Source organism: Pseudophryne corroboree, chromosome 9 (genome assembly GCF_028390025.1).
Source record: "Pseudophryne corroboree isolate aPseCor3 chromosome 9, aPseCor3.hap2, whole genome shotgun sequence".
In the NCBI taxonomy this organism is placed as follows: Eukaryota; Metazoa; Chordata; class Amphibia; order Anura; family Myobatrachidae; genus Pseudophryne; species Pseudophryne corroboree.
In genome coordinates, this window is record NC_086452.1 from 253,584,381 (window position 1) to 253,610,681 (window position 26,301).

Here is a 26,301-nt window from a genome sequence, read left to right on the forward strand (position 1 = left end):
TCGGGTAATTATCATTTGAACTGTCTCCTGGACCAGGACGCCGGTAACAGGTTAAACAATACTGCTACAAATTCATTCTATAGCAGGACCTTGTCAACTATACTGTATGTGCTCACAAATTGTAGCATTCTCTGCTACTTAATATCAACATGTGGCTACTTTATTTCAAAGAGTAACATTGTTGCTTCAAATACTAAAGATACTAAATATATTTAAATCCTGGCTCTGGTCCAGAATGGACTTTAGATATCCAGCTCTGTGTTTTTTATTATAATTTTATTTGAGTATATTGCATAGATAATTATTATTAAATTGTTATTTAAATATATATGAACCCAGTAAAGGTTTTTTATTAAAAGCAAGTTTCTCAATTATTCAATGAACCCAAACACACTGTCTATTTTAGTTGATATATAAATAATTAATTGTTAGCACATCAAGCGCATACAATCTGTTGGTTTATCATTTTAATCAGCAGAATCTGCTTGTGCCTCTAGGCATTTGCCTAGTTTGCCTATACCAAGGGCCAGCTCTGCACTCAGTTGTTAGTAGCTTTGTTCCACAACAAGCAAAACAACTATATTCTGAAGGATTGACCAAAACATACCATTACCTGAATGTTATCAATAATTGCAAGTCTACAAAATCTAGTGTATTTAATTGTACTTTATAATTTCTTTTTACAGTTCCTCCATTTATTTTTGGTACAAATGAACCTGTTACTGTGATAATCAACAATCCCTTAAGGCTGGAATGTGAAGCCACTGGGTTCCCAACGCCTGGTTTAACATGGTTAAAAAATGGTAGTCCAGTATCCAGTATCCGTGGTGGAATTCAGGTATTATACCATACAATAATGAAAACGGTGGGCCTGGTTCAGAGCTACTTGCAAAGTGGCTGACATGCATGCTGCATATAGTTGCTGATTTCAGTCTATATTAATATTGGGCTGCATCTGGATGACTGCACCATCCCCATACATCAGCTTTGAGACCAGACATTACTATCAGCATGGGTTTGCACCAGCTTTATTCTGGGTCTGTCAGAAATTGCTGGATCTTTGTGGTACAGTAACTTACCTCTTAATAGGTTGCACTTACGTCTACACAGTAAGCTATGCAAAGTGTCCCACAGTTCCATCCCCTGTGGACTGCAAGTGAAGAGCTGGCTGACTTCCATCCTATTCTGAAGAGCCATGCAAATATTGAAAGATACTGTATTTATGGAACCTCAGATGGATGCGCGGTATAACACATCAAACATGCAGCCACTTTATGTGGCTCTTTATCAGGCCCTGTATGCATACTTCCAAGGGAGAGCACAATGCAACAATAGGAGTAACTGTAATAAAAAACACATATATAATGGTTTACAAATAGTTTTCAAAGCTAACAAATAGTCAGTTGTAAGAATTGTAACATTCAAATGTAAAGGGTAAACTGGCAAGGAAAAGACAACCTGTATTACATACTTGTGTTTCTCAGCCTATATGCCTGTACTGTGCAAATACACACATTGATGCTTACTGTGTGGATATCACTAACATACACAAATAAAGATTTCAGAGATACTTACCACTGAGTTCAGCACTGGAAGAGTATATGGACTTTACAGAGCTTTACAGATTACAAGCTATTGGGCCTAATTCTCAGTTGATCGCAGCAGCAAATATTTTAGCAGTTGGGCAAAACCATGTGCACTGCAGGGGGGGACAGATATAACATGTGCAGAGAGAGTTAAATTTGGGTGGGGTGTGTTCAAACTGAAATCTAAATTGCAGTGTAAAAATAAAGCAGCCAATATTTATCCTGCACAGAAACAATATAACCCACCCAAATCTAACTCTCTCTGCAAATGTTATATCTGCCACACCCGCAGTGCACATGGTTTTGCCCAATTGCTAACAAAATTGCTGCTGCGATCAACTCAGAATTAGGTCCCTGGTTTTGCCCAATTGCTAACAAACTTGCTGCTGCGAGCAACTCAGAATAACCCCCATTATTGGAATGGGTGTGATTTCAGGATACTGGCGGTTGGGATGTTGGCAGTCACATGACCAATACCAGCATCCTGACCATGAGAATGTAGGCAGGGGATAGGGTAATTATTTTACCCCTCCTCTGTCCCCAACCCTAACCCACCTGGGGTGGGGATACTTAACTTTGGGATACTGTCGTCGGTGTTCTGGGGCTGGGATTTCGAGTGGTGTTGGGATTTCAGCGTTGGTCACATGAACGCCGTCATCCCAACTGCCAGGATGCTAACTGCATCCCATTGCAAGGGAAGAGCTTTAATTATATGCATATATCAACATTGTTACATTAGTAGGGATATTCCTAATTAAAAAAGCATAGTACTAAACTATTGATTTATATAACTTATAATGGAGATAACTAATTGCTGTTTATTGCTCTCTCTTGGTGCAATTATCTTAATGGAAATAAAAAGCAACACAATTACTCATAGAATATAATACCAGTGATGAAAGCAAAATACTAATTTATTTATTATTTTTTTATTAAGGAGTATGTTTTTTAGTTTTTTTTTGGTTAGCACACATTTCCAAATTTATGCAGCAACTAATACCCCTTTTAGACTTACGTAGCCGAGTCGCACCCGGGAATGTGTACACAGGTGCTTCCTAGGTGCGACCCGGCTTGAGACCCCTTTCAGACTTGTGGCCCCACCCGGCATATTGTCAGGTTGGTGACGTTACCACTGATGCTATAGAGGAGGCGGCGCTTGGAGATGATCATCTTCAAGCACCACCTCCTCCTATGCAGAGATAAGGTGCCGGGTCGCCTTAATCTGCCTTACCCATTCACACTGCATGCATTCCAGGTCGATTCCTGCTTCAACCCAGGTCGCGACCTGTGATGAAATGGCCAGGACGCTTGACCCGGGATATTGCTTTAGGACCCTTTCAGACTAAGCAAAATCCCGGGTTGACGTGCGTTCACGTGCAATAACCCGGGAATTTTTTTCTAGTCTGAAACGGGTATAACAGATGAGAGAATTTCAGGATGCAATTAAGCTGCAACGTTGTAATTCTGCAGCTTCTATGCTGGTATGGGTTTTTATGACAATGCAGTGCCATATTATAGCATTCATCAATGCCAAACGGCCAACAAATCATCTTACAACTCAATGCTTTATTCTACAGCAAGATAATGAGTCAAATTACAGACTCAAATTAGTCAAATTAATGAGTCAAATTACAGACGCGTTTTTAAACATTCAGTAACTCTGTTGTACTGTGCTCTGTGACTCTTTGTGATGGGGACACTTGCCACTGATTGCATTTGGCCTCCATGGCACTGAATAATCGATTTACATTATTTTAAAGTCATATATTAATTTTACAACAACGTTCTTTGTATTTCTGTATACAGTAAATCCATGTAGTGTTAATATGATCAATATTAATATATAATTTGCTTTATATCTGTGCCATAGATACTTTCAGGTGGCAGAGTTCTGTTATTAACATCATCACAGGTTGGTGATTCAGGAAAATATACATGTGTGGCAGTTAATGCTGCTGGAGAACAGCAAAAGGATTTTGACTTATCTGTGTTTGGTGAGTTGTATTTGTGTTACTATTGATGTGCAGGTGTATTACCTGCAGAGCTAGTTTAAGTGAAAAGGAGGAATCATAGATTCTTGTTTCTATACAGAAGGAAGTTTATTTCCACTAACACATATAACTATAGCTGTAACAGTTTAGTTGCTGTTCCTTGTGTGTTTGGCCACAACATTATTATTATTATTATTATTATTATTATTATTATTATTTTCCTTTATTTAATGGGGGGTATCCAAATAGGTGTTATCCATTTTCGGCGGATCGAAACTGCCAGATATCACAATTTGTGACTGATGGTCATTATCACGGTATCCAATTGGGGTCTGTTTTAATCGTCCAAAAACAGGGCCGCGATCGCACGAAAAAACACATGGGATCGGGATAAGTACTCGATCCCATGTGCCATCGCAGGGATACGGGAGGAAGAGCAGGCCAATTGGTTGGTGTTTCTAATAAGGGAAATCATTTCAGAAGAGGTTGTTAAACACAATTAATGAAGTATAGTAATGACTATCATTTGCTCACATGTAACAATGCTACTACTGGAAGTTATCTGATTTACACAAGAATGGTATAAATTGACATTCTATGTGTTGCCTCTTTTGTATCTTGTTGCCAGAGATGGCTGCAGATTTCATCATTATAGGGCCACCTAGTGCAACCATAGGAATTATGCATTGACATAGATATTCCTTTCCAATCAAAACAGCCTTCTTCTTTCTTCTAACCATTGGTAACACATATTGTTGAATGTAGTGCCACCAAACATCATGGGAGAAGAACAAAATGTATCAGTCTTACTAAGTGAAACACTGGTGATGAAGTGTGAAAGCAATGCAGTACCCCCTCCTGCACTGACCTGGTTCAAAGACTGGACACCACTGGTAAACAGATCAGGTCTCATGATTTCTGACAATGGAAGTATTCTATGGGTAAGTCACTGCCTTACATATATGTTTATTTCAGGCTATCATCACATGAGGAAAGATATGGTTTAAGTGTGTAAATATTATAGGGACTATCTGAGTTATGGAAAATGTTGCTTTGAAATAATACAGAATAGATGTTTAATTATCAAGTGTCATCTTGCAATTGGTTATCCTACCCACTTTATAGTTAGAGATTCACTTTTACATAGATTATATTTTTGCATTACTATGTACATTTCCCATCATAGAGCACGCCTAAAGTATATATGGAACTCAAACTGAAACGCACAATCAATAAGCTCATTCTGAGTACTGTACAGTATATTGTTTTGTCATAAAAATGGCAATACTTAATACTATTGTTTATTTTCTAATTTGCCTGCTATTAACTGCATATGGTAGTGCAGCATCAAAAGTCTGAAAACACAAGTCTAAAATACAGTATACTGTATCTTCCCACCGCAAAACACCATCATTGTTGCCAACTTCAGTTTGTTACTCTGCTGTACTACACCTCTGCTGTGCAGCCTCCAATGCCGGGTTTCAGTGATTTTGCATTCACACATTTATATGAACATAATAGAAAACTTGCAGAATTATTGCATTTATATACATAAAGGGGGTAATTCCAAGTTGATCGCAGCAGGAAATTTGTTAGCAGTTGGACAAAACCATGTGCACTGCAGGGGGGGGGGGCAGATATAACATTTGCAGAGTTAGATTTGGGTGGGTTATTTTGTTTCTGTGCAGGGTAAATACTGGCTGCTTTATTTTTACACTGCAATTTAGACTGCAGATTGAACTCACCACACCCAAATCTAACTCTCTCTGCACATGTTATATCTGCCCCCTGCAGTGCACATGGTTTTGCCCAACTGCTAAAAAATTTGATGCTGCGATCAACTCAGAATTAGGCCCATAGTTGCACACATATTACTGGGCTGCATCTACAGTGGCAAGGAAAAGTATGTGAACCCATTGGGATTACCTGGAATTCTGCCTAAATTGGTCATAAAAATATGATCTGGTCTTCAACTAACAAATTGACAAACTTTGATGTCTTCATTGAACGCAGCTTGTAGACATTCACATTGAAAGGGGGGAAATGTATGTGAACCATTGTATTTAATAATTGGTTGGCCCTACTTTGGCAGCACATCACTGACAAGACTCCATCTCCCAGAATCCCCGGGCACTGCAGGCTGACAGCTTGGATTCTGGCCTCTGGGACATGTAGTTTTAGCACTGCTCCCTTGTGCAGCACTGCGCTGCCGGGAGATGCACCCATTACAGTTCCCCCCCAGGGCCCCAGCTTGATCCCTACAGGATGGCGGACACAGGCACCCCTGCAATTGCACGGCTCGCCCAGCCCTAGAAATGGTCCTGTCTGTAGCCTTGGATTAGACCTGTACAACCATCCTGAGGAATTTTGGACTATTGAGCTTTGCAAAACTATATTATTTCAGCAATATTCTTTTGTTTGTTCTGTTTCTTCTGTGTTTTGGGTCATTGTTTTGTTGCATCACTCAACTTCTTGATAAACTTTGAAATTAATTTTTCTGTCAGTGAGAGCAAGTGGTCCGTGCCCAGAGGCAGCAAAATAGCCCCAAACCATGATGCTCCCTTTACTATTTTGTTGGGATGAGGTTTTGATACTGGTGTGTTTTGCCTTTATTTTCTATACATACTGTAGGGGAATAGTTAAGTACCCTGTCATGTGCATGTCAGCCAAAGTACCAATGTTATACAGGATTACTGCCTCTTTCATGTAGGATGGTCAGATCACACACCTGAAGAAATACTGCAGTTTACAATTAATAAGGCATCAAGCCCATTTTGTATGTTATTATTAATGCTGTGTAAATACATTAGGTTTGTTTTTCAGGTTGAGGGTGCTCAGGTGACAGACACTGGGCGATACTCTTGTGAGGCTGTTAACATTGCTGGTAAAACCGAAAAAAACTTCAATGTCAATGTATTGGGTATGTATTTTTAAATGTTTATTTCCGTATTTGAACAAATCATTACTCATTTTACCATGAATTATCAAGACTAGTATAGCATTAACCCAGAGGATATTACACAAATAATATATACTTATACAGGTTGAGTATCACTTATCCAAAATTCAAAATCCCACATTTTCGGGTCCCCTTCTGAGATAATGACATATATACAGAGGCATAACTAAGGGGGGGCAAGGAGGGGGGCGCCGCCGCCGGCCAGGGCATCATACCCACTCACCCCCGCAGCTCTGGCTTTGCCCTAGGTCCGTCCCCCATCCCGCTGCTATGTGAGGGGAGGAGAGCACAGCGCCTCTCCTGCCCCTCAATGTGCTCGGTGTCTGGTCTGACGGCGAAAGGGTGAGTCTCCTTGGTTTGTTAGCCAATCAGAGCTTGCAGACTGGCTCCTGATTGGCTGCTGGTCCGCGAGCTCTGATTGGCTAATGAACTGGCGGCAAGATACTCGCAGCCGGCAGCCGGAGACTGGACTTCATGGTGCATTGAGGGTCAGGAGAGGCACTGTGCTCCCCCCCCTCACATAGCAAATAGCAGTGGGCAGCACCAGCGGTGATCGGAGGAGAGCGGGGGGGGGGGGGGGGGAGAGCAGGGGACAATGTGTATCTCTGTGGGGCAATGTGTGTCTCTGTGGGGCACTGTGTGTCTCTGTGGGGCAATGTGTATCCGGCAGTGTGTAACTGGCAATGTGTATCTGGCATTGTGGGGCTATGTGTATCTCTGTGGGGCAATGTGTATCTGGCACTATGTGGCAATGTGTGTCTCTGTGGGGCACTGTGTGTCTCTGTGGGGCAATGTGTATCCGGCAGTGTGTAACTGGCAATGTGTATCTGGCATTGTGGGGCTATGTGTATCTCTGTGGGGCAATGTGTATCTGGCAATGTGTATCTGGCACTGTGGGGCAATGTGTATCTGGCACTGTGGGGCTTATTGTATCTCTGTGGTGGAGTAATATGTATCTGGCACTGTGGGGTAATATGTATCTGGCAATGTGTATCTGGCACTGTGGGGCAATGTGTATCTGGCACTGTGGGGCTATGTCTACAGTACCTCTGTGGGGAAATATGTATCTGGCACTGTGGGGTAATATGTATCTGGCACTGTGGGGTCATATATGTATCTGGCACTGTGGGGTAATATGTATCTGGCACTGTGGGGTAATATGTATCTGGCACTGTGGGGTAATATGTATCTGGCACTGTGGGGGCATATATGTATCTGGCACTGTGGGGTAATATGTATCTGGCACTGTGGGGTAATATGTAACTGGCACTGTGGGGGCATATATGTATCTGGCACTGTGGGGTAATATGTATCTGGCACTGTGGGGTAATATGTATCTGGCACTGTGGGGGCATATATGTATCTGGCACTGTGGGGTAATATGTATCTGGCACTGTGGGGTAATATGTAACTGGCACTGTGGGGGCATATATGTATCTGCCACTGTGGGGGCATATATGTATCTGGCACTGTGGGGTAATATGTATCTGGAACTGTGGGCAATGTGTATCTAGTACTATGTAAAAAGGGGACTCTGCCTGCGTACTGTGTAAAAAGGGGACTCTGCCTGCGTACTGTGTAAAAAGGGGACTCTGCCTGTGTACTGTTTAAAAAGGGGACTCTGCCTGCGTACTGTGTAAAAAGGGGACCCTACTGCCATAATGTGCAAAAATTGAATGACGGTGTGCTGAGAGACGACACAAGGGGGAGGTGATAGTGTGCTGAGAGACGACACAAGGAGGAGGTGATAGTGTGCTGAGAGACGACACAAGGGGGAGGTGATAGTGTGCTGAGAGACGACACAAGAGGGAGGTGATAGTGTGGTGAGAGACGACACAAGGGGGGTGATAGTGTGCTAAGAGACGACACAAGGGGGAGGTGATAGTGTGCTGAGAGACGACACAAGGGGGGTGATAGTGTGCTGAGAGACGACACAAGGGGGAGATGATAGTGTGCTGAGAGACGACACAAGGGGGAGGTGATAGTGTGCTGAGAGACAACACAAGGTGGAGGTAATAGTGTACTGAGAGACGACACAAGGGGGAGGTGATAGTGTGCTGAGAGATGACACAAGGGGGAGGTGATAGTGTGCTGAGAGACGACGAAGGGGGAGGTGATAGTCATGTTGACATGCCCCATTTTCAGTGGCCACACCCCTTCTAGTATGTGACCATGCCCCTTCTGGCACGTGGACACGCCCATTTCCCCCGTTGTGCACATACTTGATTTTGTGGGCATTTTTTCTTTGGAGGGGGGGGGGGGGGGGCACCACTCTTCATCTTGCCCTGGGCTCCGAAAACCCTAGTTACGCCTCTGCATATATATATATATATATATATATATATATAAATATAATATATTATGTGTAACTATATATATATTCTGTAGATATATAATATAATATACGTTTATATGTGTCAATATCTCAGTAGAGGAATCAAAAATGTGTGATTTTGGATAAGGGATACTCAACCTGTACTTTTTAATGGAGGATAAAAACAAATTGTAAAATCTATGGGGCTGTTTCAGAGCTGGGATTAACGCCTGTACAGGCCATGCTGCAAAGAAAGGGTTGCAAATACATATTTTATTGTTGCATGCAGGGAGATACCTGCTCAGGGCAGGGCCGTCTTTTCGTATGGGCTCAATGGGCTCTTGCCCAAGGGCCCCTGGAGTAAAAGGGCCCTAGACTGATAGCTGAGGGTCCCCTCTTTCCAGGAGTACCAGATTTTTTAAAATCGGGCCCTGGGAACCGGAGATATCCAACTTCAAAGCAGTGAGCCCCATCCAAGCCTGTTAATTGTTCTTCCCAGCCAGATATCTTGGGTTCTGTCTGACTTAAGAGTTTTTCTGAGGGTACAATCCAAAAGCTGGGACTCTCCCCTTTCAGTGGACACTGGCAGCTTGTCTCTACTATGCCCAGAACCAGAGATATCAGCCTTCAAGCAGCGAGTCCCTGCTCCAGCTCCACACGCCTAATATGCAGTTTTATATTTTTGTTGGTGGATTGCTTTGGCTCCTGAAGTTTGATCCCCAAGTCCCCAGAACCTCCTGAAAGGTGGGACTCTCAATTTATTTTATCCCATTAAAGCTAATAAATCTATTTCCAAGAACTGGACATATCTGCAGTAAAGCAAGCTGCCCTAACCCCCGGAAAATGATGAATATTAAGCCCACTCCACTATCCACCCCTGCCCTGTGTATTAAACACCCCCCCCCCCCTACTACCCTGGAAGTCATGTACCAGGGCCCCTTCATTCAGCACAATGTCCCCTTCTACAGATTAGTGTTCTCCTTCCCGCTCCATTTGTGCAGTATAGGAGTAATTAACAGAAACTATTTCTCCAGGTCCTACATGATAAGCGAAAGATAGAACCAACTACCCCCCGCGGAACATCAAAGCTGCCACTGATAGCACCCCCCAACCCTACCGCTGATGGGTGGGTAGAGGGGCCCCAGTGCATTGCTGTGCCCAGGGGCCTACACTGCTGTTAAGACGGCTCTGGCTCAGGGGTACTTTAAGAGAGGAGGAGGCCCGTGTGGCTGAGGCACCCGAAGCATAATCCCCGATAAATGCAAGGTATCAGGGCTAATTGAATAGCCCACTGTGAATCAATTAACTGCTGTAAATTACAGCTGCTAATTGTATACCCCCCTAAGTGTGCAATGAATATTTGTTTGTATATTTTTGTATATATTTATATGAATTTTGAAGCATTATACAGCTATATTGTACAATTCTTCTCACATTACCCCATTTATGAAATGGTTAGCATAGCAGAAAACATTGATCTTCCCAAAGTTTACCCGTTTTTCACAGATTATCGCAGTCATATGGGGACTGTGCATAGTGCCAATTTAAGAAACATCGAATAGCTTAAATCTTTGTCGTTTACATTGTTGTCCGTAACAACTTGCCATCCGTGCACCATGTTCTCAAAGGAGACTTCTAGCAAGACAGAGTTCCTGCCACAACATTAAGCTACACTAAGTCCCACATTTTTGTAGAATTGTACTGGGGAGATACATTTCTTAAATTGTGGTAAAACATTTTTTCTCTCGGTAATGTGGCATAAAAATATTTATTTTTGCCAGAAATGAGAAGGCAACCAAAATTTTATATGAACCAGTTGGCACAGGAACTGTTTTTATCTTGGATATTGAGTTTACTGTATGTTGCTGTTACTTTTTGTACCAAATAAAGAAATCTAACTGACGAGTGGAATGTTCTTCAAGACTAAAATGTATTATTCCTGCATGTTTTCAAATATCTAGATGTCTGTATGTTTCGTTATCTATTCCTATCTAAACATCTACAGTATTTTTTGTTTACCATATTTACTGTATTTTAGTTCCTCCCACGATAAAGGATTCCTCAGAAGCATCAGAGGTTATAGTCATTGAAGGAACACTAATTAGCCTTGTGTGTGATTCAAGCGGCATTCCAGCTCCAACATTGTCCTGGAAAAAGAATGGTTAGTACATTTCTTACAAGCAATTTAATATTGCCACAATCTTGATGTGCTTCCTGCAGAAATGTTAGTATTTACGCAAAAATAGATTCCTAAAACACAGACATGCAGCCATAATTGACTGGTGAATGTGGTACCAGAGTGTTTTCTGCGAGGTGAGTGTGACCTGTTCTCTTACAGAAGCAGTTGTTAGGGGTCATTTACACCTCTCCACTTTTATTTATAAAAATATAACAATTATCTATTTTTTTAATTTTTTACATACACGATCTTTACACTTTTTATAATCCATAGCTAATCTAATTTGTGCAAAGAAAGAATAAATAGCAGGAACAGAGTTGAACACATTTTGTGTTTTAGACAAGTGGTTCTCAAATCTTGTGTCGCTACACCTTAGTGTGTCACGAGTTGGTCCCTGGTGTGTCAGTGACAATAGAATGAGGAAAAATAAAAAAAGCCAGGTCCCGTAGGACGTTCTCCAGCCAATCTGCAGAGCAAGCAGAGAAAAGTGTGCTTTCCAGCTCTTCCCACTCCTCCAGGACACTCTCAAACCTCCTCCACCCCTGCTCCACTGCAAACTGCGCAGGCTTGGGAGACTAATAGGAAAGAAGTGAAAAGGAGTTTTGATGTAAATAAAGTACAATGGCTAAAGAGAAATTGGAGCAGGGAGTTGAGTGTTTGGTATGTAAAGAACTACTGGAAGTGTATGCTTTGGGTAAAATAAGGTTCATTTACATTAATTTGTAAACATTTTGGGCCCATTAATCAACAAGTTTTATCTGTCTAAAACTCACTGCGTGTGATAAATGGTGCTCCTGTCTATCAGTTCCTGTCATGTGTTTGAAAAATGATAGTTGGGAGCTGATTGGCTCGAGCACCATATATCACACGCAACAAGTTTTAAATAGCTAAAACTTGTTAATAAATGAGCCTCTTTGCATCATGTATCATGTGGAGGTCATGTCACTCTTCAGTGTGTCACAACATAAAAATATTTGATAACCACTGCTCTAGATGTATGCAGTGTATGCAGAAAAAGATATGTGATTAAAAAGCTTACTTACAGTATGTGTATATGCTGGTCAAACATATTTCAATATCCTTTCAGCTAAAATAAAATAGTATTTGGACCAGGCATATATCAGGCATACAAATTACTTATGTCCCATGAAAGTCACATTACACTACTGTATTTGTCCACAGTATAATAATGTAATAAAGTGTAATATACACTGAATATATGCACCATTTCAATGGTTTGCTATAGAGGTTAGCATTACTTCCTCAAAGCATTATGGTCCTGGATTCAATTTCCATCAAGTTCCTATCTGTTGGAGTTTTTATGTTTTCCCCATATTGGACTGATGTGAATGACTGAAATGTCTGTAAATTGACGAAGAATATGTGTGTACTATGGGGCTAATTCAGTAGGGAATGCAATTCTGCTAATCGGCAGAATTTGCTATCCTTTTCCTATCATGCTGGGGGCCACCCATCGCTGGGCAAGGCTGCCCAGCATGCTGACCGGCGCCTCCCCCCCCCCTTCAACAAGCAGAAATTGCGATCGCTTCGCAATTTGTGCTTGTCAGCTGAAACCAAGGATGACTCCTGCCGCCGCAGCTTAGCCGCGGCCGCAGGAGTCCCGGCGCCATCTCACCTGTCGCAGCGGCTGCATGTGACGTCACGCAGCTGCCATGACCATGCCCTCGACACGCGCTCGTTCGCGCTGCACTGCCCACTATTTGGGTCGCCCCACAACGCTCCGTCTTCTCCCTGGAAACGGAACATTGCCCGCCCCGCCTCTGCCTGATTGACAGGCAGAGGCAATCACATATTCTGCGGACCCCCCGCAGACAAAAGCGGGCGCATGCGCCCGCATATTTTCAGCCAAAATTCCGGTTGGATTGCACACTACGATCCAACCCGAATTAGTCCCTATATACATAAATGTTAATAAGTAAATGGTTAATTACGCTGTCAGACAATAAGAAACTGCTATATAGTGGTAGTCAGCATTATTACACAGTTGTACAGGCCCTAGAAGACTTCTGCTTCCCCAAAAAGGCATATGTGGGGCACATGTCTGATTATGTGACAATAAACTTTATTGTGAAAGTCACACTGCTGCCATCAATGAATGGAGCCCTTTGTTTTTGTATTTTGCAGCTGTTGCACTAAAGCCAGATGGTACTGGACGAGTGCGTTCACATTCTGGAGGACGACACCTGCAGATTGTGGCAGTTGTGAAATCAGATGCAGGATCATATACTTGCACTGCTTTTACCTCGGCAGGGACTGCGACAAAGACGTATAATGTGAAGGTTTATGGTAAGTGTGACACTTGTAAGAACCACGTCCGGGAGTTGTAGTAAAAGCAGTAGGTTTTTATTCACTGCAACTCACCAGCCACTGCATAACAAATATCAGGTCTTCCACAGCAGCTGGTTACAAATATTTTCCTTAGAATAAAGCGATCACAGCAATTGGGGTTTCACCTTCAGACAAAGTTAAGATTTCCCCTTGTATTACCATGCTGTTAGCTGCACTCAATTGTCTGGGTTGCAGAACTGATACTGACCACTTGGTGGAGTCTTACAGTACATTGCAAAATTACAGTTATTCACAATCTTAATTTCTCTGCTCTTAAAATGGAATTTACAGTACTGTGCCAATTCAAAGTCAAAATTATTTTTGACTTTACAAATGGCTACTCCCTGAGTGATAAGTTTTCGGTATCCAGTCTATAGATCTACAGTAAAAGATCTACCATTAATGGTCAACGTGCATTAGGTCAACAGTGTCAAAAGGTTGACATGGACAAAAGGTTGACGTGTAAAAGGTAGACTAAGGTAGACTGTTCAAAAGGTCGACAGCTTCCAAAGGTCGACATGACAATGGTCGACACAAGATTTTGATATATTTTTTTCAACTTCTTCATACTTTACAATCCATGTGTGCTACGATTGGAAATAATAACCTGTGCAGAGCACAACGTGGCACCTTGCCCAAAGCATGGGTTTTTTTGTGTTAGAAAACTGCCACCACCCCCACCCCCCCCACCCCCCAAAAAAGTGCCTACCTTTTTGTGTCAACCATTTCCATATCGACCTTTTGACCCTGCTGACCTTTTGACCCTGTCCAAATTTTCTACGGCCTACCTATTCCATGTCGACCTTTTGAGTCCATGTCGACCTTTTTACCCTGTCAACCTTTTTACCCTGTCGACTTAATGTATGACGACCATTTGCGGTTGACCTATTGACTGTAGACCTTTTAGTGTATATCTAATGATCCACACCCCAACTTTTCCACCACAATTGTACCAGCATATGTAAAAGATTTATTAAGATCCTCTGGGACGGCAGTGGTGCTCCTCCTGGAATCTTAATCTTTCTCATTACCTTTAGCCAGTTAGAGTCCCAGTGCCTTTTTTAGCACATGGCTGGTAGTTATTATCCTCCTGTTTTAATGGGAGCCAGCCTAGACTGTATAGTGCTGGGTTTAGCTAAGAATTGTTGGGCAGCATGGTGGCACAGTGGATTGGATCATGGATTCAACTGCAACCAGTTGCCCTAACTGTGTATAACGGAAAATGTTCTGCATGGAGCAATTGTTTGCAGACAATACACATACTTGGTTCCAGGTAATGTGTGCACACATTTTATTTGATATATCATCCAATACCCTTCAAACAAAGGAATAATGGATCTGTTGCATATTGATCATCTATGTTCTTATGCCTGTTCATGTGTGAAGTGCTTTTAATAATTGTTTTGTTACATTTTATGATCATAGGTGGAAATATATCTTAGTTATTATGATACATTATGGTTATGCATTGCAAATTACCTGTAATTCTGTTTTATCTCCTCCAGTTCGTCCCACTATAAATGACAGTGGAAAAGTTCCCACAGAGGTTGTGGTGGTCCAAGGAAATAATGTGACTCTTGAGTGTGAGTCCAATGGAGAACCTCAGCCCATGTTGACCTGGCTGAGAGATGGCGTTCCTGTAATTAATGGAGATGGATTCAAAATCCTCAACAATGGGAGACAACTTCATTTAGAGAAGGTTCATGTGTCAAGCTCTGGCCATTATGTGTGTGTAGCAGTGAATGTGGCTGGACAATCTGATAAGAAATACGACCTAAGGGTATTTAGTAAGTAATAGTACATTCTTGACTTTTAATATGGCAGACATTGAAACATAATGGTTTAAAAAAGATGTGCGGTGGAGATTATTGATGTTTTAGTGATTACTATCCTTGTTCTTCTATGATGTTAATGCAAACAGGACTCACATTGTTAATCATCAATTCATTTTATAAACAGTGCAAATAAATGTTACAGATGTGACTACAAGAAGATTTATTCTTGATTTATGGAGTTTTTATTTATCACCATTATCCAGAATATATATATATATATATATATATATATATATATATATATACATACTGATGTTGAAATATAATTTCATTCACTGATACTTTAAATAGTAGTGTTAAGTCTACAATGCATTTAAAGAAAAAAATCATAACATTGTAATAATACATTGATATGTTTGTTGTTGTGATTTTGCTTTACTTTTTATTCCTTTACCTCCTGCTCTACTATATGCACTGTATTCACTGTATTCATTGCTTAAATTACAGTAAATTAACGCATTGGCTGCAGTATTAAATCAGTTTACAAATACAGTCCTTGTCAGAAAGTGGTGTGATGCTTGACTGTAGGTCATAGTTGCCTACCTTGCTGCACCATCCTCCGGGAGGCTGCAGCGTGGTAGGCTAATGGGGGCGTATCCGGTGGCAATGTGGGTGGGGAGGGGGCATTGCCGACGGGGAAAGTGAGCGGTCAAGGGGCGTGGCACCATAGTCGCATCATCGTAGCCCCGCCCCCGCTAGACAGTGCTGAGAAACCAGGCGGGGGGCGGAGCTATGATGATGCAAATTGCATCATTGTATCCCCCTCAGACCGCCCACTTGTTCTCTGTTGTGTCCTGGGTCAGAAAGGGTATAATCCTGGAAATATTTCTGATATGAAAATGGCAGGTTTGTGAAAGTTGTTGAATGTCTGGTTTGAAGGAGAAGAAGGAGTCAAGGATTACTCCAGGACAGTGCACTTTGGGGCTAGAGGAGATAGTAGTGGAAGGTGAGGTTGTGCTGGAGGGTGGAAAGATGATCAGCTCATTCTTAGACATGTTAAGTTTAAGAAAGCCTAGGGACATCCAAGAAGAGATAGCAGAGAGACAGTTAGATACACGAGTGAGGAGAACAGGTGAGAGGTCAGGGGCGGAAAGGTAGGTTTGAGTGTCATCAGCATAAAGATGATATTGTAAGTAAAAAGAGTTAATGAGTTCACCTAAAGAGGACGTATATAGAGAGAAAAGGAGAGGACCAAGAACAGAACCTTGGAGGATCTAGTGGAAGTGGGGGGAAGCTGGAGTCATGAGAGAAGACAGAGAAGGAATGGTCAGAGAGGTAGAAGGAAAGCTAGGAGAGGGAGAGGAGGGTGAGAAGGATTTGTAGAAGGAGAGGATGGTCCATATGTGCTAACAGCTTGAGTCAATGGAAGGAAGCAGACAGAATTGCAATACTAGAAGAACAGAATGAACAAAATAGTAGATGTGGGAGATGAACTAGTACAAGGGTGTAGACTCTGGAGCAATTTATTAAATAGATACTTGAGTAAAACTATTTTGAAACAAACTTTTAGAAATGGAAAAACATGTTCAGGCTATATACTAATCCAAGCATGGAAAATACATTTGGCTGTGAAGAAGCTGTATATTATGATGGGTATAAGGCTGTATTATAATTGCATGCAGATATTATTAGCAATGGATTTGGTATCAGTAGTTAGTTTGGGACAACTGAGGCAGTAAAAGCTGTTTAATTGGTGGCATGAGAGACGCATGAGAGACGCTCAAGATTCACACAGGGGCCAATAAATATATTATTGATGACATACATTGTATCTGATCATGAACACCAATATTATCTATTTCTCTTTAAAATGTGAGTAATGTAACTTAAATGTATTTTATAATTTTTAATAATTCCTGAAAATCTGATTACAGTAAAGTATTTGAGAGAGCTTAATTTAAGACAAAAAAGAGTGTGTATATGTTTTTAAGTCGCCCCAAGATTCTCTGGAGGATTTCAGGAGCATGAAAATGTAAGCGTTGTAGAGAAAAATCCAGTGACGCTATCATGTGAGGTTTCGGGGATCCCACCACCCAGAGTAACATGGTACAAGGATAACCGTCTCATCAACCTGAATCAGACACCCCAAGTAATGTCAGGTAACTCTAATATATGTATAATATACATAATGTCTGATATATTGTCTAATAAAATACTATATAACTCAGTTACATGTCAACACATCCTTTTGATTACACTGTCTAATAATATCCCAAAACATTTAAGCAGGGTACAAGGCCACTTCATAATACTTACCTATAAAACCTGATTATTCTGTAACTGTTGCGGAGATGGTCATCCTGCATAACCCACTGTAAAATCACCCAGCACACAGTCCATTAATCAGTCTTCCCTTGTGTATTCAAGAAACATGTAAAGTAAATGCAGTAAAATGTAAAGTAAAATAACATTTGGGGTAATTCCAAGTTGATCGCAGCAGGAAATTTTTTAGCAGTTGGGCAAAACCATGTGCACTGCAGGGGAGGCAGATATAACATTTGCAGAGAGAGTTAGATTTGGGTGGGTTATTTTGTTTCTGTGCAGGGTAAATACTGGCTGCTTTATTTTTACACTGCAGTTTAGATTGCAGATTGAACTCACCACACCCAAATCTATCTCTCTCTGCACATGTTATATCTGCCCCCCCTGCAGTGCACATGGTTTTGCCCAACTGCTAAAAAATGTCCTGCTGCGATCAACTTGGAATTACCCCCATTGTTCAATAATCTGTTTGTTTTTTAAGAGTAGAAATTAGTTGTGCAGTGTAAATGTGACACCTGCACCCTCAATTATATAATATACACATTTATACCACAACACAGTGTACAAAGAAATGAGCTGCTTGCCAAGTCTATTATATATATCTATATATCTATATATATATATCTATATATCTATATATATATATATATATATATATAGGAGCGGGCAAGCAGTGCCTTCGCTCGGGGCGCTGCGGTAGTCACCCCGCAGGCACCGCCGCCTACCCGCACCACACTCCCCACTCCATGGCTGCAGCAGACGCCATGGGCTGTGTGGGCATCCGCTGCAGCTGGCTCCAGGGACAGACACTAGAGGTCAGTATTGACCTCTAGTGTCTGTGCGGCGCTGCTATGGGAGAGACGTCATGACGTCTCTCCCATAGAGAGGAGCCGGCGGCCAGACGGAGCAGCAGCAGCGGTCGGGAAGCAGGAGCGGGGCAGTGGTAAGTATTGTTTTGTTTTGTGTGTGTGTGTGTGTGTGTGTGTGTTTGTAAGCGGCGACGGGGCAAAGCAACAGGGGGCACAACTACTGGGGGCAAAGAAAGAGGGGGCACAACTACTGGGGACAAAGAAAGAGGGGGCACAACTACTGGGGGCAAAGAAATGGGGCACAACTACTGGGGGCAAAGCAACAGGGGACACAACTACTGGGGGCAAAGCAACAGGGGACACAACTACTGGGGGCAAAGCAACAGGGGGCACAACTACTGGGGGCAAAGCAACAGGGGGCAAAAACTACTGGGGGCACAGCAACGGGGCACAACTACTGGAGGCAAATCTACTGGGGGCATAGCTATAGGGGGCACAACTACTGGGGCAAATCTACAGGGGGCATATCTACTGGGGACACAGCTACAGGGGGCATATCATCAGGGTGCATAGCTACAGGGGGCATATCTACTGGGGGCACAGCTACAGGAGGCATATCTACAGGGTGCATAGCTACAGGGGGCACAGCTACTGGGGGCACAACTACAGGAGGCATATCTACTGGGGGCAAATCAACTGGGGGGCACAACTACTTGGGGCAAATCTGGGGGCACAGCTACTGGGAGCATAACTGTGGCCACGGCCCTCCCCTATGAAGCCACGCCACTATTTTTTGCGCGCACTAACTGTTTTGCCGCGGGGGGGGGGGGCGCCAGTGGAAACTTTCGCACTGTGCGCCACAAGGTGTAGAACCGGCCCTGTATGTATATATATATATATATATATATATATAAATTTTGTTTTTCTTAACAATTATATAGGTTACATCAAATGTTTAAAGTCAGTTTTCACATGAATTTTCTTTACTTTAGAAAGCAGGCAAAATAGTACCACACAACATGTACATAAAAAAAAATACCTCAGAAAAATATGGAACGCTTCACGAATTTGCGTGTCATCCTTGTGCAGGGGCCATGCCAATCTTCTATGTATCTTTCCAATTTTAGTATATGTGCTGCCGGAGCGAGCACAAAGTTTATTAGAAAATTTAATATATTTGTGGCTTTGCTACAAAAGGCTAGCTAGAAGCATATTATATGACACTAATCATCACATTGCAAATAACAATACCAATAATACAACATTTAAAACATAACCTTTTGCATTTTGCGATAGTATTATGCCTTTGCTTTGTCCATGTCTTTTGGATAATTTGCACGTGTTTAAATAGTTCTGCATATTGAAACGCCAGTCAACCCAATATACAGAGCCATTATTTGTCTACATCTTGCTACGCAAAGGGTGATCTAATGTTATAAAAGCAGTCACCTGATCGTCTATACATATAATAAAACTAAGGGTTATGTACTCTGTACATAGCAATTTGTTTGAGAAATATACAGTAGTTGAATGGACTGTTTACTAACTATGGAAACAAAAACAAAAAATTTGAATTTTTGCCTGTTTGTTTTTCTGTCTGCTCGTTCCGACATCGTGCAAATACTGGCCCTCATTCCGAGTTGATCGCTAGCTGCCATTGTTCGCAGCGCAGCGATCAGGCTAAAAATCGGCACTTCTGCGCATGCGTATGCGGCTCAATGCACACGCGTGACGTACTTTCACAAAAGCCGATGCAGTTTCACACAAGCTCTAGCGACGCTTTTCAGTCGCACTGCTAGCCGCAGAGTGATTGACAGGAAGTGGGTGTTTCTGGGAGGTAACTGACCGTTTTCGAGGAGTGTGTGTAAAAACGGAGGCGTGCCAGATAAAAACGCAGGAGTGGCTGGGAAAACGTAGACGTAGCTGGCCGAACGCAGGGCGTGTTCGTGACGTCAAAACAGGAACTAAATAGTCTGAAGTGATCGCTAGCTAGGAGTAGGTCTGGAGCAGCTCAGAAACTGCACAATCTTTTTTTGTGGCAGCGCTGCGATCCTTTCATTCGCACTTCTGCTAAGCTAAGAAACACTCCCAGAGGGCGGCGGCTTAGCGTTTGCACGGTTGCTAAAAACAGCTAGCGAGCGAACAACTTGGAATGAAGGCCATAGATGAATTTGGAATGCGTTTTCACTACTTTATACCCGTAGCTTAGTGACCTAGAAAGAAACTGAGGTATGTATGATCTCGATGTGACCTCAGGGACAGGAGCAATAAAGGAAAACCCAGACGCTTGACACTCAACGCATGCAGTATGCAGGCTCCTCAAGTCCAACATGACTATATGTATATAAATATGTATAACCCACTGTGTTTATGGAGATGTTGCACATGTAACAGACCAAGTAAACACTTGGATATGTGAAGAAGCAATTTTTAACCCTGAATGAGCAAGCTACTGCTATTAGCAACAGTATTTTAGAGACCATTGATAGAGGGGATCCGGTCTTTAGGTCGACACTTATTAGGTTGACCACTGTTGGTCCACATGCATTAGGTCGACATGGTCACTAGGTCGACATGGTCACTAGGTCGACATGGCAAAAGTCATGAAAAGATCGACATGAGTTTTCACATTTTTCTTCATTTTTTAAAACTTTTTCATACTTTGCAATCCTCGTGGACTACGATTGGGAATAGTAAATGAAGCGAGGCATGCGAGGGGATATGGTGCACTAATTGGGGTTCCCGGTCACTTTACGAAGAAAATGACACCAAAATAATATAAAAAACTCATGTCGACCTTTTCCATGTTGACCTATTCCATGTCGACCCTAATGACCGCGTTGACCTATTTCTGGTGTCGACCTAGTCACTGTCGACCAATAGTGGTTAACCTAATGACTGCCAACCTAGTTACAGTCGACCCTATGATCCACACCCTGAGAGAGAGGAGGTGGTATACACTTCTATAAACACAGTCATAGACCAGGATGATGCCCAGGGCTGGCAAAATATAGGGGTGTGGCTTCATAAGGGAGGGGCGTGGCCACAGTTATGCCATCCGTAGTTGTGCCCCCAGTAGATTTGCCCCCTGTAGCTATGCTCCCAGTAGCTGTGCCCCCTGTAGCTATGCCTCCTGTAGCTATGCTCCAGTAGTTGTGCCCCCTATAGCTATGCCTCCAGTAGATTTGCCCCAGTAGTTGTGCCCCCTATCGCTGTGCCTCCTGTTGCTGTGCCCCCAGTAGTAGTGCCCCCTGTTGCTGTGCTCCTTAGTAGCCACTTACAAACACACAAAAAAAAACAATACTTACCACTACCCCGCTCCTGCTTCCCGACCGCTGCTGCTGCTGCTCCGTCTGGCCACCTGCGGCTCCTCTCTATGAGAGAGACGTCATGATGTCTCTCCCATAGCAGCACCGCACAGACACTAGAGGTCAATAATGACCTCTAGCGTCTGACATGTGCGCCGGCTACAGCGGACGCCCACACAGCCCATGGGGGGCAGGGAGCAGGGTGCAGGTAGGCAGTGGGCACCTGCAGGGTGACTGCGGCCACGCCCCCAGGCCACAATCTCTGAACTCAGTTAGAGCAACTGGATGTCCAATCATGTTTCTGTGGAACTTGACTCTGCCCAAGTTCTGCAATGGGACAGACTTAAAGTGACTGCTCTGCAAAGGAACCTATTTGAGGCAGAGATTCTAAGGGGATGTGGTGCAGGCGAGACTGTGTTTATACCACGTATACTCCTTGTCCCTAACAATTTCCTTTTCAATTTAAGCGCCTGCAGTTTTGTGTAAGTATCTGCTTTGGTTTGATGATCAACAAATCACAGTAGCAAACACTCAGGGGTGCATGCTTAGATCGCAGGAGCAGCTGATTCTCCCATGGGCAGCTTAACATGGCTTGCTCATGAGTTAGTAGCGCCAGGCATCTTTTTGTGTTGATCCCTGAAGGAAAAAAGGCAAATATTGTTTACAAAGAAATTTTGTGATCAATATGTACAACATAAAATAGACATCACAATATTGTCTTTGTAAAATCAGTTACATTGAGCCATAACAGACATGCCAGTGCTAATATAAAATAGAAACATGTTAGTCTCTATTTCGACAACACTGCTCACTCATATGTTTTAGTACACAGGGACATAGAGATTATATTAATATCCTAGTAACATACCTGTATTACATAGTTTCTGAGGTTGAAAAAAGACAAATTGTCCATCGAGTTCAACCTGTTAGTGATCTCCTACACTGTAATATTTTTAAGACTAATTTTAACTGTGGTGAATATTTAGCCAGTACGTCTATTCCTCTTTTTTTTTTTAATATATATATTACTGTAGTGCATGATTTACTCACCATAACCCTGTATATCCTTATCCATTAGGAGTTTATCTAGCCCATTCTTAAAAGTAATGACCAAGTCCGCAATTAATACTCTCTCAGGCAGGGAATTTCAAATACGTATTGTCCTTACTGTGAAGAAACCTTTCCATCTCTGTGTCCGAAATCTCCTCTAACCTAAGCGGGTGTCCATGTGTGAATTGTGTTGATCTTACCAAGAACAAATCCCCTGCTAGCTCTGTGTATTGTCCCTTTATATATTTGTAAATGTTAATCATGTCACCTCTCAATCTCATTTTTTTACAGTGTAAACATGCATAGCCTAGCAATCCTTTCCTTGTATTCTAGCCTCTCCATCCCCTTAATCAATTTGGTAGCCCGTCATTGAACCTTTTCTAGTTCCAGGATATCCTTTTTATAGTATGGTGCCCATAATTGTGCACAGTATTTGAGATGTCGCCACACTAGTGATTATTTAATATAATGGGAGTATAACACTCTCATCGCTTGCATCAATTCCTCGCTTTATGCATGTTAACACCTTGTTTGCCTTATTTGCTGCATTCCTACTTTGGGTACTACTGCTAACTTTGTTATCTATGTGAACACCTAAATCTTTTTCCAGTAGAGAATCCCCTAGTTTTTCCCCATGTAGTATGTAGGTAGTATTTTTGTTCTTGCTACCGTAGTGCCTATATTGAACTTCATTATCCATTTTGCTGCCCATGTTTCCAGTTTAAATAAGTTGTTCTGATGAGATTCAGCACCCCCCTCTGAATTTTTAACCTTACACAGTTTGGTTTCATCTACAAAAATTGACACCATAGGCCTAATTCAGACCTGGTCACAAGCAGGCGTTTTTAGCACTGCTGCGACCAGGTAGTCGCCGCCTCCAGGATGGGGGGGGGGGGGTAATCGCTGTGCAGAGGTGCGAATGGATGTGCAGAGAGCTGCACAAACAAAAGTTTGTGCAGTCTCTGCACAGCCTAGGACTTACTCACCCGCTGCAACGATCCGGGCCGATGGTGACATCAGAGACCCTCCTTCCGAATGGCTGGGCACGCCTGCTTTCTCCTGGACACTCCTTAAAAATGGTCAGTTGCCACCCACAAATGGCCTCTTCCTGTCAATCTTCTTGCGATCGCCGGTGCGATCCCTTCCTTCGTAAAAACCGTCGCTGTCCAGTGATGCCCGTCACTGGCGGCCAACGCGCCTGCGCATTGCGGTGCATATGCATGCGCAGTTAAGACCCGATCGCACTGCTGCAAAAAAAGCTAATGTGTGATCGGGTCTGAATGACCCCCATGTTCTTTAGACCTACTTCAACATTTAACTAAATGTTGCACAATAGTGGTCCAAGTACAGACCGTTGTGGCACACCACTTAGTACTTCAGTCCATTTCGAAAAAGTTCCATTTACCACCACTCGCTGCTCCCTATTATCCAACCAATTTTTAACCAAAGTGCATATTGTGCTCACTAGCCTGAGTTCTCTTAATTTGTAGATAAGTCTCATGTGAGGTAAAGCTTTAGCAAAGTCTAAAAAGATTACATCTACCTCTTAACCCCGATATAGATTCACACTAACTGTTTCATAAAAGCCTATTAAGTTAGTTTGACATGATCTATCCTTCACAAATCCATGTTGGTCCCTATTAATAACCATATTGGCTTCAAAGAACTCCTGTATTCTATCCCTTAAAATACCTTCCAGTACTTTCCCCACTATAGATGTAAGACTTACTGGTCCATAATTACCCAGTTGAGATTTACTTCTCTTTTTAAATATCGGCACTACTTCCGCTACACGCCAGTCTTTGGGAACCATGCCTGATGTGTGTCAATGAAAATCAAATATAGGGGTCTTGCTAGTTCGGAGTTTAGCTCCCTGAGAACCCTTGGGTGAATTCCGTCAGGACCAGATGACTTATTAATCTTATTTTTTTTTAATCAGTCACAGACTACTGCCTTACTTAAATATTCATTTAGCAGTGGGACATTATCATTGCTGAGGTTATGATTTAATCGTGCTATCTGGTCCTCTCTTGTGAATACAGATGAGAAAAACGTGTTTAATTTTCCCGCTATGTCATTGTCGTCTTTGATTAGGATGCCCAATCACCTTTTAGAAGGCCTATACTCTCCTTCTTTAATCTTTTGTTGTTGATGTATGTAAAAAAAACTTTTTGGGGTTTGATTTACTTAGCTTTGCTATTAGCTTTTTTGCGTTTCTATTTAAGACGCTCTGATTTCTTTTTTGCATATTTTGTTACAGTCCTTATAGTACTTGAATGACTCCGCCATCCCATCTGATTTGTAATTTTTGAATGCTCGCCTCTATTTGACCATTATTTATTTAATATTTGTTTTAAACTACATTGGTTTGGAATTATTACTCCTTCGTTTGCTGCCCATGGGAATTAAATTACGAGTATAACTAGCGAGCAACATTTTTAATACATCCCATTTCTCTGTAGTATTCGTGCCTTGAAACAAAATTTCCCAGTCAATGTCCCTTAAAGCTTCCCTCATCATGTCAAAGTTGGCTTTGCTAAAGTTTAGAGTCTTTGTTGAGCCTATAAAAGGCTGCTTGTGAAAACTGATATTGAATGTGACCATATTGTGGTCGCTGTTTCCCATGGACTCCCCTACTATTATATTTGATATCAATTCCCCATTATTTGTTAATTCCAGGTCTAAGATTGCATTGTACCTGGTTGGTTTCTCTATTAGTTGAAGTAGGTAGAAAATATCCTATTTATTAAAGAACAAAAAGAAATATTTCTACTTTCAGTTCTGTTTGCCATTTATTATATTGAATATCACTACATTCATTGTGTGTTTTATAAAACTTCATATGAGGATGTAACATCGGTGCCTAACAGTTAAAAGGAATAACAAAAAAAACCTCATACTGTAGGTTAATATGAAAAATATATTCTTTAACATTTGTTAGAAATATAATGCAAAAAAATTTAGATTTTCTGAAAAGTGTCTCCATTGTCTTCTAAAATCCTGTAATAATAGCACAAAGAGTTTGTACACATGATAAAAGTGTGGTCAAAATGTTGACACTCCTTATCCAAGTCAATTTAACATGATGCCCGTGTTTATGAGACCTACAAGATAACACCTGATCTGCAAAGGCCCCAATACATAAGTGACAAATTGCCATAATTTCCCAATCCCGCAACACCTAGGTTGGGGAATCAGGAATACAAGTTTAAAACTCTTGATTCCCCCAATCCCGACCAAAACCATGAAAAATTTCTGCAATTCCCCGACGAGTTGCTAATCATCGATAGCCATGGTTCAGATCAACAGTTCCGGGCAGGTCTTAGAATCAGGTTGTTTGTATGTGGAACCTTAAGAAACATATACCCAGGAATACTTCTTTTAAAAAGTTGTGTTAAAGATACATTGTTGCTTTATGAATAATTTGATACCAACAAAGTAAATCTAAAGAACAGGTTTCAAAGTGGTATTTAAGTGAAAATCAACATACTGTACATATACATAGTATAATGGTGATTTGCCATTTTGTGGTGAAAACTTTATTGAAACACATCTCTGCTCTTTAAAGAAATGGCTCGTTAGATAAGTGCAAACCTGAAAAAAAAACAACAACTTGATTTGCTCATTTAATCAATATTGCTACATTGCTTAATAGTGTG

General features: G+C 41.8%; 1 protein-coding gene and 1 non-coding gene across 4 annotated transcripts in view; one reads left to right on the forward strand and one right to left on the reverse strand.

The window, feature by feature from the left end:
* Window positions 1-26,301, forward strand: part of HMCN1 (hemicentin 1) — a 1,072,092-nt gene that overhangs the window by 364,013 nt on the left and 681,778 nt on the right. For all 3 annotated transcript variants that reach the window (XM_063940215.1, XM_063940214.1, XM_063940213.1), the window contains 8 exons: window positions 687-838; window positions 3,457-3,580; window positions 4,343-4,518; window positions 6,401-6,497; window positions 10,889-11,011; window positions 13,175-13,336; window positions 14,884-15,165; window positions 17,145-17,312. In XM_063940215.1, the coding sequence (XP_063796285.1) occupies window positions 687-838; window positions 3,457-3,580; window positions 4,343-4,518; window positions 6,401-6,497; window positions 10,889-11,011; window positions 13,175-13,336; window positions 14,884-15,165; window positions 17,145-17,312 (1,284 nt within the window). The remainder of the gene's footprint in view (window positions 1-686; window positions 839-3,456; window positions 3,581-4,342; window positions 4,519-6,400; window positions 6,498-10,888; window positions 11,012-13,174; window positions 13,337-14,883; window positions 15,166-17,144; window positions 17,313-26,301) is intronic.
* Window positions 19,329-19,435, reverse strand: LOC134959552 (U6 spliceosomal RNA). Its single transcript, XR_010187567.1, has one exon. It is a non-coding gene; the product is annotated as a U6 spliceosomal RNA (small nuclear RNA).